The 21031-nt window shown below is 41.2% G+C and overlaps 1 protein-coding gene across 7 annotated transcripts in view; it reads right to left on the bottom strand.

The window, feature by feature from the left end:
• Prkdc (protein kinase, DNA-activated, catalytic subunit) overlaps window positions 1-21031 on the bottom strand; it is a 166097-nt gene that overhangs the window by 22404 nt on the left and 122662 nt on the right. For all 7 annotated transcript variants that reach the window (XM_021249006.2, XM_021248991.2, XM_021248992.2 and 4 more), the window contains 3 exons: window positions 19848-19956; window positions 18058-18169; window positions 14810-14996 (listed from right to left, as the gene is read on the bottom strand). In XM_021249006.2, coding sequence (XP_021104665.2) covers window positions 14810-14996; window positions 18058-18169; window positions 19848-19956 — 408 coding nt within the window. The remainder of the gene's footprint in view (window positions 1-14809; window positions 14997-18057; window positions 18170-19847; window positions 19957-21031) is intronic.

Genomic DNA, 21031 nt, shown 5'->3' with positions numbered 1-21031 from the left:
AACTTCCAGAATGTTCTGCAAACTATCAAGTTTTAAATTTTGACAAAGTATAATTTATTTATTATTTTATCTATTTGCCTCCTTTTCTCATTCTTCCCTTTCCCTACCTTTTCTTACTCTTTGCACTCTTAAAAGATTACATTTCAAGTATTTCTTTTTACCACATTTACAAAGGTAGGCAACCACTACCATCTAATTCCAAAACATTTTCATTGGCCAGCCAATCAATTTCCTAATCCTCACAGGATACAGTCTTTATCCTCCACACACACTCAAGTGGGTTGTCATCTACCCCTGAACCTGCCAAGAGGCTCCAGTCTCTCCAGAGCACACTTTGCAATCCAAACACCCCTTTGGGTGGTGTCCCCACCCCACACAGTCCCTCTTCTGATTGTGCCCTCCTAGTGCTGGGACATCTTCCTTCATCACCTGCCCGTGCACTTCCTGTTCTGCTTCTGCACTTGGCCCAGGACCATCCCAGACTCCCCCAAGGCCACTCAGGTGCATTCTCCGGCTGTGCCCATCAGCTTCTTCTACAGCTGTCATTTCCTATCTTCTCCTCTTCACTCAGCCCTCTTCCCTTCCACCTCCACTTACTCTCAGCAAGCAACTTTGTGGCCTGCTTCTCAGAAGATACATGAATCTCAACAATCTCCCCCTCATTTCTTCCTCTCCTCCAGGCACAATGAAGAAGATTCACCTGGGCTCTCCAACTGTGCTGACAACCTCCGAGCAGACACTTACTTTAGCAGTTATCCCACCCCCTGCATCCAAGCTCTCCTGATGCATTAGTTCCTTCCACTCCTCTCTGTCAGGCCTATAAAGCACATGCCTGTGCCCCATAGACCCTCTCCTCTTCCCTCCACCCAATGCAGCCCAACTTTTTTTGCTCCTGTGACATGGTTTGCATCAAAGTCCACATCAATCTCCTTTTATAGGCGAGGACCCTGTCCAACCCTTCATACTCCATCTTTTTGGAAGACTGGTAACTGACATGATGGTGGCCAAGAGACTCATGGTCCCTTGGCTGTCACTGAGTTGTCTCATCATTTCATGCATTTCCTTTGCACATACCTCATCCTTGCTCATCCATAAGTGCTGGTCTTTGTCAGAGTTTGGTTCTGGTCACCATAGGTACTCCCAGTCTCGATACTAGCCAATGTGGATTGCATTCACATCTATCACTAGCCTAGTTCTATTTCTTTAGAACTTCAGATTTATGAGTAAACTAAAGGAAACCTAAATTTAAAGGCCTTACAACTTCAACGTGTCCTAAATGTATCATATTCCCCACAAACTATTCTTTTTTTTTTATTACTTAAATTCTTTTATTGGTACATTTTAGGCATACAACACATTTACATTTCTCATTGGGAACTGTACCTTTGCCCCTCTCACTACCCCTACCCCTAATGACATTCATTATTAGAAATTCGCACCTTTACATAGTCTCTCTTGGTTATTTTTCACCCTTGCCCAGCCCTCCCTCCAACCCCTCCATCCCTCCCTATTTACAAAGATTTTGTTTCCATTTTTCCATTTTCTCATATTAATTCCATTCCCTTCTTTCCTTTCCCCTACCCCTCCCACTTCCCCTTCCCCTTTGCCCCTTTTCTTCCTATTTCACATTATCTATTATACCTTTTAGTCCTTATTTATACTTTCAGTTTCTCACACCAGAGAAACTTTGGTATTTATACATGTGTGTCCTATTTATTTCCCTTAAGAGTATCACCCCAATGTGCATCCATTTAGCTATGAATGTCTCTAATTTCTCATTTTTTATGGCTGAGTAGTACTCTATTTTATAAAAAAACACATTTTCTTTATCCAGTCTCCAGTTGATGGGCATTTGGGCTGTTTCCAAGTTTTAGCTATTACAAACTGTGCTGCTATGAACATGGGTGCACATATATCACTGTGGTATGATTCTTTTAATTCTTTGGGGAAGATGCCCAGCAGGGGAATAGCTGGGTCAAATGGGACTTCCAGTCCGAGTTCTCTGAGGTATCTCCACACTGATTTCCACAGTGGTTGCACCAGTCTACACTCCCACCAGCAGTGGAGAAGGGTTCCTCTTTCCCCACAGCCCCGCCAGCGTTTGTTATTGGCTGATTTCATGATAGCAGCCATTCTTTCTGGAGGTGGAATCTCAGCGTTGTTTTCATTTGCATCTCTCGAATGACCAGTGATGTTGAACATTTTTTCATGTATTTATTTGCTATTTCTACTTCTTTGTCTGAGAAATGTCTGTTCATTTCAAATGCCCATTTTCGGATTGGGTCTTTAAATTTGGGAGGTCTGATCTTTTTAAGTTCTTTATAGATTTGAGATAGTAGACCTTTTGTCTGAAGAACAGCAGGTGAAGATTTTTCCCCACATTGTGGGTTGCCTGTTCATACTGCTGGTGGTTTCTCTTGCTGTGCATAAGCTTTTTAATGAGAAGAGATCCCACTTGTTGATTGTTTGTGCTAGTTCATGGGCAACTGAGGTTTTGTTCATAAAATCTTTTCCTACACCAATGTCTTCACGAGTTTTACCTAACCTCTGTTCCAGCAGGTTCAGCATTTCTATTTTAATATTTAGATCTTTAACCCGTTTCGATTTTACTGTAGTGCATGGTGAGAGATATAGGTCTAGTTTTAATCTTTGGCAACTTGAAAGACAATTTTTGCAGCACCATTTATTAAAGAGGCTATCTTTCCTCCAGTGAAGGTGTTTGGCACCTTTATCGAAGATGAGATGGCTGGGTGTGTCTGGAGTTGTTTCTGCTTCTTCTAATCTGTTCCACTGGTCCTCAGATCTCTTTCTTTGCCAGTACCATGGCGTTTTTATCACAGTAGCTTTGTAGGATAGTTGCAAGTTGGGGATTGTGATACTCCCTGCCATGTCTCTGTTACCTAGAATTGCTTTTGCTATTCTGGGTCTCTTCTTGCTCCAAATGAATTTTTGGATTATTTTCTCAAGGTCTGTGAAGTATGCTGCTGGGATCTCAATTGGAATTGCATTAAATCTATATAGCAGTTTTGGAAGTATGGCCATTTTCATTATATAAATCCTTCCTACCTAGGAGCAGAGGATGCCTGTCCATTTTCTGATATCATCTTCAATCTCTCTTTTCAGAGTGCCATAGTTTTCAGAGAAGAGGCCTTTGATTTCTTTCGTTAGGATGATTCCTAGGTATTTCAGTTTTTTGGATGCTACTGTGAAAGGAATTACTTGCCCTATTTCTCTCTCAGTGAGTCTGTCATTGGTGTAGAGGAAAGCTATTGATTTTTGTGTGTTGACCTTCTAACCAGCTACTTGACTGAATTTGGTTATTAAGTCTAGAAGACTTTTGGTGGAGTTCATGGGGTCTTCTATATAGAGTATCATGTCATCTGCAAATAATGACAATTTGACCTCTTCATTACCTATCTTTATTCCTTTTATTTCTTTCTCTTGTCTAATTGCCATGGCTAATGTTTCCAAAACCATGTTGAACAAGAGTGGTGATAGTGGACATCTTTGTCTTGTTCCTGATTTTAGTGTAAAGGATTTCAGTTTTTGGCCATTTAGTATGATACTGCTGTTGGATTTTCATAGATGGCTTTTATCAGTTTGAGGCAGAGACCATCTATTCCAATTTTTTGTAGGGTTTTTATCATAAATGCATGTTGGATTTTGTCAAATGCTTTTTCTGCGTCTATGGAGATAATCATATGGTTTTTGTCCTTGGCTCTATTGATTTAGTGTATTACATTGATTGATTTGCATATGTTGAACCATCCCTGCATCCCTGGGATGAATCCCACTTGGTCAGGGTGTATGATCTTCTTGATGATCTTCTGCCTTCTATTTGCCAGTATCTTAGTAAGGATTTTTGCATCTATGTTCATTAGTGAGATTGGCCTATAGTTCTTCTTTTCAGTTGGGTCTTTCTCTGCTCTGGGGATCAAGGTGATGCTTGCTTCCAGGAATGAATTTGGGAGTATTGCTTCCCTTTCAATTTCATTGAAGAGTTTAAACAGTAGTGGCAGTACTTCCTCTCTAAATGTCTTGTAGAATTCAGCAGTGAAGCCATCAGGGTCTGGGCTCTTCTTAGTTGATAAGTTTTTAATTACATTTTCAATTTCATTGGTTGATATTGGGTTGTTCAGAATTTTTAGGTCTTCTTCGTTCAACTTTGGTAATTCATATGTATCTAGCAATCTGTCCATTTCTTCTGTGTTGTCCATCTTATTGGCATATAGGTTCTGGAAGTAGGTATTGATGATCCTCTGGATTTCTGCTGGGTCCTTTGTAATTTCATCCTTTTCATTCCTAATTGCATGGATTTGGGTCTTTTCTTTCCTTTTTCTGATAAGGTTCATTAAAGGTTTGTCAATTTTGTTGATTCTTTCAAAGAACCAGCTCTTGGCTTCACTGATTTTTCTGTATCATTCTCTTAGTCTCCATTGCATTGATTTCTCCTCTGATCTTTATAATTTCCTCCCTTGTATGAGCTTTGGGTTTGTCCTGCTCTTCTTTTTCTAGAAGCTTGAGGTTCAGCATCAGGTTGTTTAATTGGGCTCGTTCTGTTTTCCTAATATGCGTATTCACTGCTATGAATTTCCCTCGTAAGACTGCTTTCATTGTGTCCCATAGATTTCGATGTGTTGTACTGTCACTGTCATTTAATTGAGGGAACTGTCTGATTTCTTCTTTAATTTCCTCTGTGACCCATTGGTTATTTAGAAGTGTGTTGTTCAATTTCCATGTGTTTATGAAATTTTTCCAGTTTCTTTTGCTATGGATCTCCAATTTCATCGCACTATGGTCTGATAATATACAGGGGATACCTTCAATTCCTTTGCACTTAAACATGTTCTATGCACAAGTATGTGGTCTATTTTGGAGAATGACCCATGTGCAGCTGAGAAGAATGTGTATTCTGTTTGCCACAAACTATTCTTGTTCCTATCATCCTGTCCACTCAGCCTTCAGAACAGTACCAGGTACCATCCTCCCCTCAGACAAACTATCTGAACTCCTCTTTTTCCTAGACTCTGTCCTCCAACCCTCTCCCTGACCTCTAACCTAGGCACAGCCCCCACTATCTCTCACTGATCCATGGGGGAGCCAGCTCTGTCTCTTCTCCAATCCTCTTTCCTCACTACAGCCACAGTGCTATCTGGAAGCTCCATATCTGACCACCTAGTTCCCCAGGCTTTCTTGCACAATGGTGCCCAGGAGGTTAGCAGAACCTAAAACTCAACTTTCACTCCACTCAGGAGACCACGTGCCCTAGATCATTCCTGAGTCTCATGTTATTCCCTCTGCCCTATTTTCATCTTTCAGTTCCCAACCAGACATCATCTCCTACTCCAAGAAGTTTTCTGTTTATACAAGGCAGGTGAGGTATCCCTCCCTGTCAATGTTCTTCAGTACTTATCATAAACATCATATCATAATTGCTTAACTACTTGTTTTGAAAGTACATTTTTAGGCAGACAGATATATTTCTAACAAAAATAACTAAACTGGACAACTATAAGTTAACTGTGTTATTAAGCAACCATGAGTTAAATAGGTAACTATGCTCTTTGTACCTGAGTAGCCATGACAACTTCTGTAATTTGTCATCACAGGAGTGTAATGAACTCAGAAAGTCCTGCTAGAACTCTCTGCTCTGCACCCACCTCCGCTGCTCTGCATTGTGTAAATTCTGCTTCTGCACCTCCTGCTTGCAACCCTATAAAACTGCTGGCCTGCTGGGCCTGACTTCTTTGGGAATAATCCCAGTAAGGTCTGTTGACATAAGAGTTGTGCACCGCCTCCTGCCTCCCTGGGTGTCTTCCTTTCCTGGATTCAGTTTGCTACAGCATTTTGGTTCCCTGACAGGGAAGCATCATACTAGCCATTTAGGCCAAGAGCCGAGGCCTGGTGTGTGGGGCAGGGACCACTCTCCAGGTTACTTGAGGGGAAGGTCCACCCTCCAGCTTTTTGGAGTCCCCTCAGAGGCTTGAAGTTAGAGGCTCCTGCTCAATGCTAGAGGCCTGCAGGACCCAAACAGGGAAGGAGAATGTGATCTGGTTTGTTCTTCCCATAAGATAAGACCCCTGGGGGTACCTCAGTCATTTTCTTTGTCTTCCTCAGTTTGAGAGATGGAGAGCCTGATCACCTCTCAATAGTCAGGGCCAACCTCCAGGAAAGGGGGGTGGAATGTGTAAACTCTGAGTGCTCCTTGAATGAATGCATGACTGACTGTAATGGATGGTGTAAGCAATAGACGATTCCATCTATACTCCACGGAGACGAGGGGTTTCCTCTCCAATCCCTGGAGCTTGATTGGGCTCACTCTGTGATACTGTAGACCATCTAGAAAGGGCAAAATGGTGGTGTTATGTGACACGTTCCCATAGCCTGGACCGTCTTTAAAGTTGCCAAGAGGCGCGCGGCCAGACAGTGCCTGACTGGACTCTCCTTGGAGGGTCTCCCACCTTTTGTCTGTCTCAACACCATTCACAGGTGCACAACATAAATGTAGGGAGACAGAATGGGTACAAGTCAGAGCAAACCCACAGTCCTTGATTGCATGCTGTGAAATTTCAAAAAGGCTTTTCTAATGACTATGGCATAAAAATGAAATCCTGAAAACTGTACCCTTTGTGGAGTTAAACGGCCACACCTTTGCCCTGAAGGGACACTTGACATTGAGACTGTCCGCCAAGTTTGAAACAAAGTAACAGACCCCAGCAAATTGGGGCACCCTGACCAGTTCCCTTATATTGACTCCTGGCTCAACCTGTGCCAGACCTTGCCACCTTGGCTTCCACGCCTGTGCCCTAGATGACAAAAAGACCATCCTAATTGTAAAAACAGGACCACAAAGTTGTCCCAAAGACCCATGAGACTAAATTAAGCCAAAGAAGCTCTATCCTGTCCTGCCCAAGGACCCCGAGGCTGACTCCTCCTGTGTTCATCAGCCCCAGGCTGCTCTGTCTGCCCCAGCACCTTCTGCTCCATCAGCCTCACCTCCACCGGCACCCGATGTGCCCTCTCAACCTCAATTTGACTCCCCATCATGTGTAGACAGTCCCATTAGCCATCACCTCCGTTCAGCCACCCAGCTGCCCAACCTGAGGCCTCTGCCCTCCAAATGCCACTCCATGCTTACCCTGGAGTCCTGGGCCTAACCAGCTACAACCATTCAGCACCACTCAGAAAAAAGATTCAAAAAAGTTGACAGCTTTGCTGGCATAAACGCAACTCAACTACTCCAGATTGCTCAAAAGGTTTTCATCAATAGAAAAAAAAAGGAACAACAATGAGGGGATGATCAATGAGCTCCTCAAAAGGCCAATCTACTAATGGCAATCCTGGGAAAGCCCTCTCCTGAGGTCACCTGCATATGAAAATTCCCTAAAAGTAACCAGGTAACAGAACTCACATCCCCGGAAGGCAAAGCCTGGAAACAGACTCTATGCTTTGGCAGCAGATCAATGAGACTACTGCAAACAGTTAGGACACTGGAAAGATAAATGTCCCTTCCTTAAGCTGGACACAAAAAATCTGGCTGTTTGGGCTCACTTCAGCCCGAACCACTTCTGGCCTTGTGAGGCTGAATGATGACTAGGCCCCTGAGTGCCTGTGGTCATGTTAAGATGGGGGCAAACCCTTGACTTTCATGGTGAATAGCGGAGCTGAATACTCCACTGTGACTCAGCCTGTTGCTCTTTTGGGACCCCGACGAGTCCAAGTCACTGGGGCCGCCAGAGCTGCTTCTGAAAAACAATTCTGGGCACACCCTACCGAGGTCCTGAGTCACACGGAAGACGCCGAATCACCCCGCTGCAGACAGGCCGGTCTGCCCACACCCTGCCGAGGTCCCCAGTAGCTCGGAACACACGCCGAATCGGCCCGCTACAGACAGGCAGGTCTGTGCACGCCCTAGCGAGGTCCTGAGTCACGCGGAAGACACCGAATCACCCCACTGCAGACAGGCAGCCACCTGATTCCACACTACAAAGGCGCAGAGGCCACCAAACCACCAGACCAAGGTACTGAGTCCCACTGTTCCCAGCCCAGAGGTAGGGGCTTCTGAGCCATCGTCCCACTGCTCCTGGTCCAGAGGAAGGGGATTCCCAGTCACCATTCCTCCCGCTGCTCCCAGCCCAGAGGAAAGGGCTTTTGGGCCACCTTCTGTCCTGCTGCTCCTGGCCCAGAGGAAGGGCCTTCCCGGCCACCATCCCTCCCACCGCTCCCGGCCCAGAGGGAGGGGCTTCTGAGCCGCCATCCCACTGCTCCTGGTCCAGAGGAAGGGGTTTCCCGGCCACCATCCCTCTGGCTGCTCCCAGCCCACAGGAAAGGGCTATTGGGTCACCATCCCTACCGCTGCTCCCGGCCCCTGTCCCACCTCACCCAGCTCAGAGGAGGTAATCCGTGCAGGCGCTAACAGACCCCCGCCCCAGTCGAAATGAGAAAACACGTAAATAAGTCTCAAAACCAGACTTCCAGATCACCTACAGCAACCCCAAAGGGAAATGAGATGGAACACTCTGATACTCAACCACCTGGACCCACTGAACTGGCAACAAAAGGGAACCTGGAAAAAATGAAATCAGAAATAATTTCTCAGATAACAGGAGAAATTGTGCCCTTAGTGCAAGACATGATTAATAAATCTAGAGGAGCTCAGGAACACGATGGAATCCCAACATAAGAAACAAATGGAATCCATAAAACAGATGCAAATAGATTTGCAGGACATGAAAAACTCCATTGAAAGTCTACACAGCAGAATGAGCCAGTGTGAGGACAGAATTTCAGATATAGAAGATAAGATTGCAATTAGCGACCAGGAAAAGAAAAACTGCTTCAAAATTATAAGGGAACATGAGAAATCAATCCAGCAGCTGCTAGATAATGCAAAAAAGAATAACATAAGACTGATTGGGCTCAATGAAGAAACAGGAGAGAGTGCAGATGACATAAAAAAATCTCTTCACAGAAATAATGGCAGAAAACTTCCCAAGCATGGGAAAAGAGCTTGACGTACAGATAAGTGAGGCATATAGGACTCCAAATAGGCTTGATCAAAAAAAATCTACACATAGGCATATAATTGTTAAGACTCCAGAAACACAACAGAAGAACAAAGTTCTCCAAGCAGTCAGAGAAAAGAAACAAATCACATACAAAGGAAAGCCCATCAGAATCACAGCAGACTTCTCAACACAAACCATCAAGGCAAGAAGAGCTTGGAGTGACATATTCCAAGCCCTAAAAGAAAACAACCTCCAACCCAGATTGATGTACCCTGCAAAACTATCTTTCAAAATGGATGGAGAAATAAGATACTTTCATGACAAAGAGCACCTTAGGAACTTTGTGAATACCAAACCAGCACTCCAAAGAATTTTACACAATAGCCTAGGAACAGACATTGAGGATCACAACCCCAGGAAGCAAAGCCAAATGAACCCATCTGGCATGACAAGAAATTAAATGTAAAGGGGGAGAACCCAACGAAAAGAACAAGTCATGGCAATGACAAGTCAATACGTTTCAGTTATAACCATCAATGTTAATGGTCTCAATTCACCAATCAAAAGAAACAGACTGGCAGAATGGGTCAAGAAGCAAAATCCAACAATACGCTGCATACAAGAAACACACTTAATTCAAAAGGAAACTCACAGACTGAAGGTTAAAAGGTGGAAAACAATACTGCATGCAACAGGAACCTGAAAAAAAGCAGGAGTAGCTATCCTCTTCCATGAAATTGAAAATGTAATTAAAAACTTATCAACAAAGAAAAGCCCAGGCTCTGATGGCTTCACTGCTGAATTCTACAAGACATTTAGAGAGGAACTGCTGCCACTACTGTTTAAACTCTTCAGTGAAATTGAAAGGAAAGCAATACTCCCAAATTCATTCCTGGAAGCAAGCATCACCTTGATCCCCAAAGCAGAGAAAGACCCAACTGAAAAAGAGAACTATAGGCCAATCTCACTAATGAACATAGATGCAAAAATCCTTAATAAGATACTGGCAAACAGAATGCAGAAGATCATCAAGAAGATCATACACCCTGATCAAGTGGGATTCGTCCCAGGGATGCAGGGATGGTTCAATATACGAAAATCAATTAATGTAATACACTATATCAATAGAGCCAAGGACAAAAACCATATGATTATCTCCAGAGACGCAGAAAAAGCATTTGACAAAATCCAACATGCATTTATGATAAAAACCCTACAAAAAATTGGAATAGATGGTCTCTACCTCAAACTGATAGAAGCCATCTATGAAAAGCCAACAGCCAATATCATACTAAATGGTCAAAAACTGAAATCCTTTACACTAAAATCAGGAACAAGACAAGGATGTCCACTGTCACCACTCTTGTTCAATATAGTTCTGGAAACACTAGCCACAGCAATTAGACAAGAGAAAGAAATAAAAGGAATAAAGATAGGAAATGAAGAAGTCAAACTGTCATTATTTGCAGATGACATGATACTCTATATAGAAGACCCCAAGAACTCCACCAGAAGTCTTTTAGACTTAATAACCAAATTCACTCAAGTAGCTGGTTACAAGGTTAACACACAAAAATCAATAGCTTTCCTCTACACCAATGACAGACTCACTGAGAGAGAAACAGGACAAATAATTCCTTTCACAATAGCATCCAAAAAACTGAAATACCTAGGAATCATCCTAATGAAAGAAATCAAAGACCTCTTCTCTGAAAACTATGGCACTCTGAAAAGAGAGATTGAAGATGATATCAGAAAATGGACAGGCATCCCCTGCTCCTGGGTAGGAAGGATTAATATAGTGAAAATGGCCATACTTCCAAAACTGCTATATAGATTTAATGCAATTCCAATTGAGATCCCACCAGCATACTTCATAGACCTCGAGAAAAAAATCCAAAAATTCATTTGGAGCAAGAAGAGACCCAGAATAGCAAAAGCAATTCTAGGTAACAGAGACATGGCAGGGGGTATCACAGTCCCCAACCTGCAACTATACTACAAAGCTACTGTGATAAAAACAGCATGAGACTGGCAAAAAAACAGACCTAAGGACCAGTGGAACAGATTAGAAGATGCAGAAACAACTCCACACACAGTCAGCCACCTCATCTTCGACAAAGGAGCCAAACACCCTCACTGGAGGAAAGATAGCCTCTTTAATAAATGGTGCTGGAAAAATTGGGCTTCAACTTGCCAAAGATTCAAACTAGACCTGTATCTCTCACCATGCACTAAACTAAAATCAAAATGGATTAAAGATCTAAATATTAAAATAGAAACTCTGAACCAGTTGGAACAGAGGTTAGGTAGAACCCTTGAAGACATCGGTGTAGGAAAAGATTTTATGAACAAAACCTCAGCTGCCCATAAACTAGCACAACCTCAAAGAGCTAGGATTGGAAATCCCATTTGACCTCGCTATTCCACTGCTGGGGATCTTCCCCAAAGAATTCAAAGAATCATACCACAGTGATATATGTGCACCCATGTTCATAGCAGCGCAGTTTGTAATAGCTAAGACTTGGAAACAGCCCAAATGCCCATCAACTGGAGACTGGATAAAGAAAATGTGGTTTTTTAATAAAATGGAGTACTACTCAGCCATAAAATATGAGAAATTAGAGACATTTATAGCTCAGTGGATGCACATTGAAGCAATACTCTTAAGTGAAATAAATAGGACACACATGTATCAAAACCGAATAGTTTCTCTGGTGTGAGAAACTGAAAGTGTAAATAAGGACTAAATGTATAATAGGTAATGTGAAATAGGAAGAAAAGGGGCAAAGGGGAAGGAAGTGGGAGGGCTAGGGGAAAGGATAGAAGGGAATGGGATTAATATGAGAAAATGGAAAAATAGGAACAAAATCTTTGTAAATAGGGAGGAATGGAGGAGTTGAAGGGAGGGCTGGGCACGGTTGAAAAACAAGAACCAAGAGAGACTATGTAAAGGTGCAAATTTCCAATGATGAATGTCATTATATTGTATACCTAAAATGTACCAATGATTAGAATGAATAATCGATAATGTAAAATAGGAATAAAAGGTCCAAAGGGCTAGGGGTAGTGGGAGGCGCAGGGGAAAGGAAAGAAGGGAAAGGAAAAAATGAGGAGAAATGGAAAAAATGGAAATAAAGTCTTTGTAAATAGGGAAGGGTGGAGGGCGTGAAGGGAGGGCTAGGAATGGGGAAAAAATAAGAACGAAGATGCATTATATAAAGGTACAATTCCCAATGAGAAATGTAATTGTGTTGTATACCTACAATGTACCAATAAAAGAATTTAATATAAAAAAAAAAATTCTGTCAGAGCCGATCCTGCAAGATGGGAAGACATTTTGTAAAACATGAGTTCCTGTATATGTCTGAATGCCCTGTTCCCCTCCTGGGACAGGATCTCCCCTCCAACCTGGGAGCAAGTATTGGGCTAACAATAAACCTTGCCCAACTGATAATTGAACTTTGTCCAACAGCCACTCCTGTTGCTATCAAATAGTACCCAATGTCATGAGAAGCCTAACTTGGCACACAACCTCATATTTCTTGCCTGAAGCAATTTGAAATCCTGACAGACTGCCAGTCACCCTGGAACACACTGGTCCTCCAGTAAAAAAGCCTTAAGAAGACTATAGACCTGTTCAAGACCTCCGAGGGTCGGGGATTTAGCTCAGTAGCACTGTGCCTGCCTTGCAAGCCCAAGGTCCTGAGTTCAATCCCCAATAGCAAAACAAACAAACAAACAAACAAACAAACAAAAAAACCTCTGAACAATCAGACTGTTAGAAGGAAACTCAAGCCCTCCTCCGCCACCTGCAAACAACAGGCTATACGGTCTCCTGGAAAAGGCTCAAATATGTAAGCCCAAAATGCATTACCTAGTTTTCAACCTAGAAAAAGGACTCTGATGCCTGGGCCAGAAAGAAAAGAGGTCATATGCTCCATCCAGAGACCAGACACCAAAAGACAGCTTATCGAGTTTCTGGGGGCTACAGGATTCTGTCAGCCTGCTGATATTCTGGGCATGACTTCTTTGGAAACAATCCCAGTCAGGTCTGCCAACATAATAAAGGAGTTGTACACTGCCTCCTACCTCCCTGGGTGTCTTCCTTTCCCAGATTCAGTTTGCTACAGCAGTTTTACACAGCATCTTTAGCACCTAATGAAGAAGGGCTTAGCAATGAAGATGAAAAATTCAAATTGCAAATCCAGTACTTCTAAAGAGTTCTAAAGAGAATGGGCAGGTATACTGAAATACAAAGATTTCCTGTAATTATTTCTCTACTTCCAATATTACTTGTATTGGTAGCTAACTTTATTTAGCCTACATTTATAGGCAAATATATCACTGAAAAATGCTGAAGAAGAATCAATGTGCCATAGTAGAGAATTTCAGCTGTCTTAGTTGTTTTTACAGGATTTCTCAATAATGTACTCATAGTTTACTTCCACCTGCTCTCCCATCATGTCCTTCCCTCACTTGGAAATTTCTGGGCAGTAAGAGCATCCCCTGCCTCTTCTGGAGTGAGCACCTTGACTTCCTTCGGAGCCACAATAGCCTCCTCAAACAGAGGGTCAGATGGCCATCCTGCTGCAATCAGAGCTAACAAGGCATGGGGGATAGCACTCATGCCTTCTGGAAAGGAAGCATCTTTTCTTATTCCTTTTTTTTTTTTTTTTGGTGCTGGGGATCGAACTCCGGTCCTTGCGCTTGTGAAGCAGGTGGCAGAACCACTGAGCTAAATCCCCGGCCCAGGAAGCATCTTTTCTATAGAAGATAGTCAAAGAGAAACTGTTTCTAGTGGAGGAAGGCACAGTGCAGAGAAAGTGTAATGTGATCTATTCACATCTATTTTCAATGACAAAGTGTGAGCCTGGAGCTGCCTGAGTCACTATGGAGAACCCAGGACAAAAGCATCATGGTAGGAGAGAATGAAGGGAGACAAAGCCAGCCCTTGGAGACAGTATTCAAGCTGTGCCTAGAACAAGCTCTTCTAAGAAGTCGCCTCACTTATGGGAAGTGATAGATTTCCTTTAGTCTCTTTAGCAGCTCTGAGATGCATTTTCTGTTATTTACAGTATAAGTATTTCTAAAATATAACACAAATCTAAAAAATCTACAGGTGAGCATTTAAGCCTATAAAACACAGTATTAATTACAGTATTGCTAGCAGAAAAATAATGAAGATGTGTTTGCAATCTACACAGTGTGTTAATTAAAATAGCAAGCTCATCTAGTATATTCAAATACAACTTAATACATTATAATAGATTATATGGAACTTTTAAGCAAAGTATATTTGACAGTAAGAAAGAATCTTATTATTAAATGATAGACTGTCACAAGTTAAACCTAAAAGTAATTTGTAACTAACTGTCAAGGATTTATTCTGCTAAAGGAGATCAAATCTAGTATTAGGTTTGTTTTTCAAGTAACAGATAATAAACATGTTGAAATAATTAATAAGTATGTAATAAATTATGTTAGAGGCTTTCTGGATAATTTTAAGTGTTTCACAGAGTCTTGCTTATGCTAGGCAACTGCTCTACCATTCACCTACATCCCTAGTTCATACATTTACTTTGTTAGGAAGAGAAAAATATCCTACCTATTCAATTATCTTTAAGCTTCAGATTTTAAAGCAAAGCTAAATGGGGCTGGGGACACAGCTCAGTGTGAACACCTTGAGTTCATTCCCTAGTACCACAAAAACAAAAAGAAAAAGCAAAACTAAATGAAGAAAACAGCTAATTTGGGCAGCTCCACGATACCAGAAAGAAGCCAGGCCCAGGAGGGCCCACCTGTTGGCGTGCACTTTCTGTCATCTTCATCTTCATGGAAAACCTGCAGCTCTGGATGAGGGAGGCAACTCCTTCCTCTAGCTCATTGCCATCCCCCTTGTCACTGTGACCTTCGTCTTCACCCACACTCGTGCTGTCATCTGAAAGCGAAGCCAGTTTTTCCTCTATTTTGCTGAGAAAGAAACACCTACACAAAACAAAGAAAAGTGAGAAACAACGTCAGAGACTCATGAAAGAAATCTTTTGACATTCAGAAAGCTACTGCATAGCACATACAAAAATTCTACAGTTATTAAGGTTTTGCTCACATTTAAACTATAAATGTATAAACTACGCACTGACTTTGCACCCCATTTGAATAAACCAACTCCTAAAAGATCACAAAGCGGGGCTGGGGATTTAGCTCAGTGGTTTTGCTGCCTGCCTAGCAAGCTCAAGGACCCGAGTTCGATCCCCAGTACCAAAAAAAAAAAAAAAAGTCACAAAGGATATTTCAACAGAACTTTCCAGATATTACTCAGTGCCTCTGCTTCTGCAAAAGCATTTCAACTCACAATTTTTTCTCTTAATGAAGAGGTAACAAACCCTATGTTGGATCAAAAGTCATTTTTCTCTTTATAATAATTTCAATTTAAGATCTTATACCTAAAGGCAAAAACATAAAGCAACAAACAGGTTATAAATAATCACTAAAAACTTTAAATGTTAAATATGGGTTGGCATAAACTTATTTATTTACATATAAATAATATAATTTACATAAGCATATATATTTTATATTTATAATTTCATATATGATTCTGCTAAAGTGATTCTTCTTTTTCTTTTTCTGGTACCAGGGATTGAACTCACGACCTTGTGCTTGCAAGGCAGGTGCAGTGCCACTGAGCTAAATGCCCGGCCCTAAAGTGATTTTTCATTTATGTCAGAAACACTGACAACAGTATTTAACATATAAAGTTCATCTGTAATCAATAATCAAGGAACCCAGGCAAACATGGTGGTACACACCTGTAATCCTAGCCCTCTGGGAGGCTAAGGCAGGAGGATCACTGACCTCAAGCCTAGCTTGGGAGACTTTGTGAGACCCTGTCTCAAAACAAAAATAAAAAGGGCTGGGAATATAGCTTAGCATAAAGGCCCTGCATTCAATCCCCAATATGAAACACACACACACTCACACACACACAAGTTGTCAGTTCTGAGACTGTTTCTAATTTTCTTAGAAACACTATAGCATATTTCTCATTTATTTTTTCGCTTGCCTCCCTCCACTCCTCTCTTCCTCCCTTGTTAATCATAAGAACAAACAAGTAAAAAGTGGTACTGAAATAGGCACTTGAAAATATTTGAAGAAATAACAAATGAACATATATTAAAGGAAACTGTGCATTCTTCCCAACGGTAGCTGGAAAGGAGCCCAGGGAGCCCAAAGGTGGTAGGGGAAATCCTGGAGGGGAGACAGCCAAAATGCCTGCTAGCTCTGGACATGAGCCTATATATGTCTAGCCTACCCTGAGGGCTACATGAATAAGATGGACTTAAAGTAGAAAAGGCTTAAAGATGGACCTGAGATCTGTGCCAAAGAGGCAAGACAGAGCCTGTTATCCAAATGGAACTGGGCTGAGTGCCTTCAAGAGTGTAGGAAGATGGCTGGGGATTTAGCTCAGTATTTTTTCCAACTATGAAAAAAAAGACTTGAACACGGGTAGATGACTACATACTGATATGGAAAAACTTAACTTCTCTTCCTACCTCACACTATCTACAAAAATTACCTTCCAATGGATCCAGACCTAAATATAAAAACTAAAGCTATAACATTTCTAGAAGAAAACAGGAGGAAAACTTTGTAAGCTGAGTCTGGTTATCAGCCTGAAGTGGGTCCCCCTGACCAAACCTAAGACAATACAAATATGAACTATATAAGGACAATAATGGGTTATTTCCCTTTAAATAAGTTGGAACCCATAATTCTTTACTGATAATTTTTTAGAAATAAATAAATGGGTAGATGAAAGGATTCTTCTTTAGAAGAGGACACAGACTGATAATCATGGAACAAATGGTAAACTCAGAAATCATCATTTTGCAATCATCACTATCCAAACTGGATGAGCCAGAAGTCAACCACAGATATAGTACAGAGGGATAAGTCTTATGAGAAACAGGACATCTGCATATCTCAAAGCTTTTCCCACATTACTTTCTTACTGGTTGCAAGGAAAAAACACAGCATTGGACAATGGAGAGACAAGGCAAAATTTTAACAAGGTAGTCAAAATGACTATCACCCACATGTGACATGACAGCCTGAGAAGAACTACAGAGTATTTTGGCCAGGGGTGGAAAATGTCCAAAATGTTTTAAAAAATCACTGAATCTAGGAAAAAGGTACACAAGAAAAGTCTGGTTTTCTTACAACTTTTCTTTCTTTTTTTTTTTTGGTACCGGGGATCGAATGTGGGTCCTTGTGCTTGCGCAGCAGGCGACGAAACCACTAAGCTAAATCCCAGGCCCTCTTACAACTTTTCTACAAGAGCTTACCTCAAAATAACAAGCACAGACACACTAAAAAAAAAAGCAAATGTAGAAATAATAGAAGTACAATGGCTGGGGTCAGAGTCCTTGAACCCTATTTCCTATGGATATTTGCACAAATAATCCAGAACCTCTCTGACTTATTATCTCTTCCCTGCGTACATGCTAAGTACTGTGTTAAGTATCTGCCCTCCAGATCCAACAGGGTTAAACACAGTAGGTAGGATGGGGACATGACAGTGAGCTCAGACCTGAGAAAGTGAGCACCGCTGTAAGAGGGAGTTATTTGAGAGGTAGGAGGTGTGAGTGGCAAAAACTTAAGTTTTAATAATAGAACAATAAAAAATCATTATGAGCATCTTTTTTGTTGCCATCCCACTATCTAAAAGTCAGTCATAAGGGAGCAGATGTAGGGCTGCCCCCACCTTCTCTCCCAGCTAAAGCATGTTTCTCTACCAACAGCGGGGCCTCAATGCTTCCAAAGTGAGTGGGTACCAACGTCCCCCGTCCCAGATGGCGAGTGGGGAGAAGAGAACATACTGTTGGCCCGCGGAGTTTTGTTAGAACAACTTACTTGGGCAATCAGCATGATAAGAGAGTTACATTAGGCTCAAATCCCATATTTTTCTAAGTAGAGTTTGGAAGAAGAATTATTCTAATGATTTTGGAAAAGAAGCCACATTTGACTTAAAAGGACCACATCTTACCGATTTGTGATGATGTCATCCCAGATGTTCATTGGGTCCATTTTAGCATCTGGATATCTGTTTGTCCAGGTTTTTAGAAGTTTCTTAAGGGAAACTTGAGATGATAAATTATCTAAAAATAATATTAGAGGGTGATTATATCCACAGTTCAATGACAAGACCAACTAAAAAAGTGGGTCATCACTACTAAATAGAAATGTAATTCAAATTTCTTGTCCAAGTTATAAAAAAAACTGTCTTTTACAAAAGGAATATAAGTCACCATACTAAACATAATATATCTTGATATTTAAATTCAATCACTCCAGGACACAAAAAAGATGGGGAAAAGAAATACACTAATATTTTAGATTCACTACAGGTCCACAATTCTTCACCTGCAATTTCATGTTCTGTTTTTTGTTTTTTTGGAACTGGGGATTGAACTTGGGATCTTGCATTTTCGAGGCAGGCGCTGGAACCACTGAGGTAAATTCCTGGCCCTACCTGCAATTTCAAAGTCTTAAAAAACACTGAAAACTGAAAAAGTTTTCATGAGGGTTGCAGTAAAAATTGAAAAAAAACCTGATCTGCACCAGCACAGGGCTACTTACAGTCTTTGTTTATGCCACCAATGTGAATACTCACCACCTACACTGAACACTCACCCCTGAGTTAAACTAGGGAATATCGCCCCAGCCCTGGGTATATTTCTAATATTTGAAACAATGTGCAATCAAGAGTCCAAGAAAAGTATTCAAAATAATCCTTATGAAATTGAAATTTCACATTGCTAATGTTCAAAGATTGTTTTTCTGATGCTGGAAAGCAGTGCTTAGAACAGGAATTTAGCTCAGAAAGCCCCAGGTTCTTATCTTTCACTTATTACATAGCACAAGTCATTTAACTTCTCTAGGGTCCTATAATATGACAGGGAAAAACCTACATCTCATAAGGTTGTTGTAAAAACAAGATAACAGAGGGGCTGGGGATTTAGCTCAGTGGTTTTGCTGCCCGCTGCGCAAGCGAGTTCGATCCCCGGTACCAAAAAAACAAAACAAAACAAAACAAAAAAAACCCAAGATAACAGAGATAACGAGATTTAAACTAGCTCCTGAAACAGAAAGCACTTAGTGAATAATAATACATAATAAAATATATACTTGCAAAATATTTCTCCAAATTTTCATAATTATTTTCAACTATTTAGAACAAAAATTGAAACAGATTTATAACTAAGACGTTTTATCTTTGGAGAAATGTGTCTCTCAGACTATGACTCTTGGATGGCCCCCACAGGCATGGGACAAACCTACCTTAAGTAACACAGAGGCCTTCCTGATGTGAACACTGCCAGCCCCTTAGGCTGACTCTCCAATTCCCTCCTCACAAAGGCCCCTGGCACCACAGCTATCTGTCACTACAGCCTTTCTGGGGGGCAGGCTCTGCAATGCCTCTCTTCTACTCTCTACTCAGGCTCCCTTTCAGGGTTTTCCTGCCCCCTCAGGCCAGGGCCAGACCCACCAGCTGGGTCCATAATTATAAACCCTTACTTACCTATCCTGTGAAGGTACCCCCCTTCTCTGAACACTTCTGAGCAATATATTTTGGCTTTGCAATCCCAGTTCTATTAACTGTGCCTGACCACTTTACATATTTATTCTGATGGCTTCAAAATATGTAGTGTTTACAGAACAAATTCAAGGCAGTTTCCAACCCACACATGAGAAGACATGTACTTCCCCTAAGCAAAAAAATCAAGTGCTAAAACTCTTCCATAATTAAAAAGGAAAAATTGGTTAAAAAATTACCTTGTTTACTTATAAAGCTGATAAATTCCTGAATTTCTGTTAAAGCTTGTACAGACTGTAATTTGGTGAGTCTACTTCTATGTAATAGGACATCAATACTACAATAATTCTAGAAAAAAAGGCATGTAACATTGTTATAAATCAAATTTACTTGAAACTTTTGATATAGTTCTCTAAAATGTGAAATACAGCAACTTCCCTACAAATACATTATCCAGTGTGTTGCAAAGTGGTTAAAAATTAGGTCATAGAGACAAGAAATGGTTTAAATTCTATTTTAGTAATTTAGGTTTTCAATTACACTTTCGTTCAATAAAATTAATATAATCAGGCTATCATTGTCTCTGGATTTATTTTTTTTTTTTCTTTTGGAGGGAGGCACTGGGGATTGACCAGGGGCCTTATCATGCTAAGCACACACTTCAGCCCTGAGCTATACCCTCAACCCAAATAATTATAATTGGTTTCACCACCTTTCCTTTTTCTGTCTGATAGGCAAGTGCTCTACTAATGACTTACAAGCCCAGCTGGTATCAATTTAAAAGAACACAACAGGGCCAGGGATTTAGCTCAGTGGTTCCGATGCCCACCTTGAAAGCACAAGGTCTCGAGTTCGATCCCCGGGTACCACAACAACAACAACAAAACACAACATCTTATAATGTAAAACTGCCAACTACAGAAGCTAACTCTTTCTTCTGCCAATAGACTTCTTTTTCAGTGTACTGACCAACTAAAATAGCAAACTAAAAATGAAAACAATTAATGTACATGCTTTCATGATTAACAATGTGCCAATGACGAATGTTAATGGACTTATACAAGACACTGAGTCACAAACAAACCCACCACTGTGAGAAGACTCTCAGAAAAGCAAGCAAGAAAGAGTGGCAGAAAATTAACTAGGGAGAACAATCCATATTCTTCACAAAGCAACCAAACTTCTATATAGCTACTCCACACAGAAAAGTCTATTCTTTTTTTTTTTGGTACTAGGATCAAACTTAGGTCCTTCTGCTTGTGAGGTAGGTGGTAGAACCACTGAGCTAAATCCCCGGCCCCAGAAAAGTCTATTCTTAAGAGTTCTGTAACAGTGTGAGAAAGGTAACTAAGAAACAAACTGAGTGTGGTACATGCCTTGTAATCCCAGCACTCTAGAAGGCTGAGGCAGGAGGATCACAAAC

This window comes from Heterocephalus glaber, unplaced genomic scaffold (genome assembly GCF_053883595.1).
Source record: "Heterocephalus glaber isolate CG9 unplaced genomic scaffold, H.glaber_assembly_v1.0 deba00000281, whole genome shotgun sequence".
NCBI classification, from domain to species: Eukaryota; Metazoa; Chordata; class Mammalia; order Rodentia; family Bathyergidae; genus Heterocephalus; species Heterocephalus glaber.
This window is presented reverse-complemented; position numbering and strand designations above follow the sequence as displayed.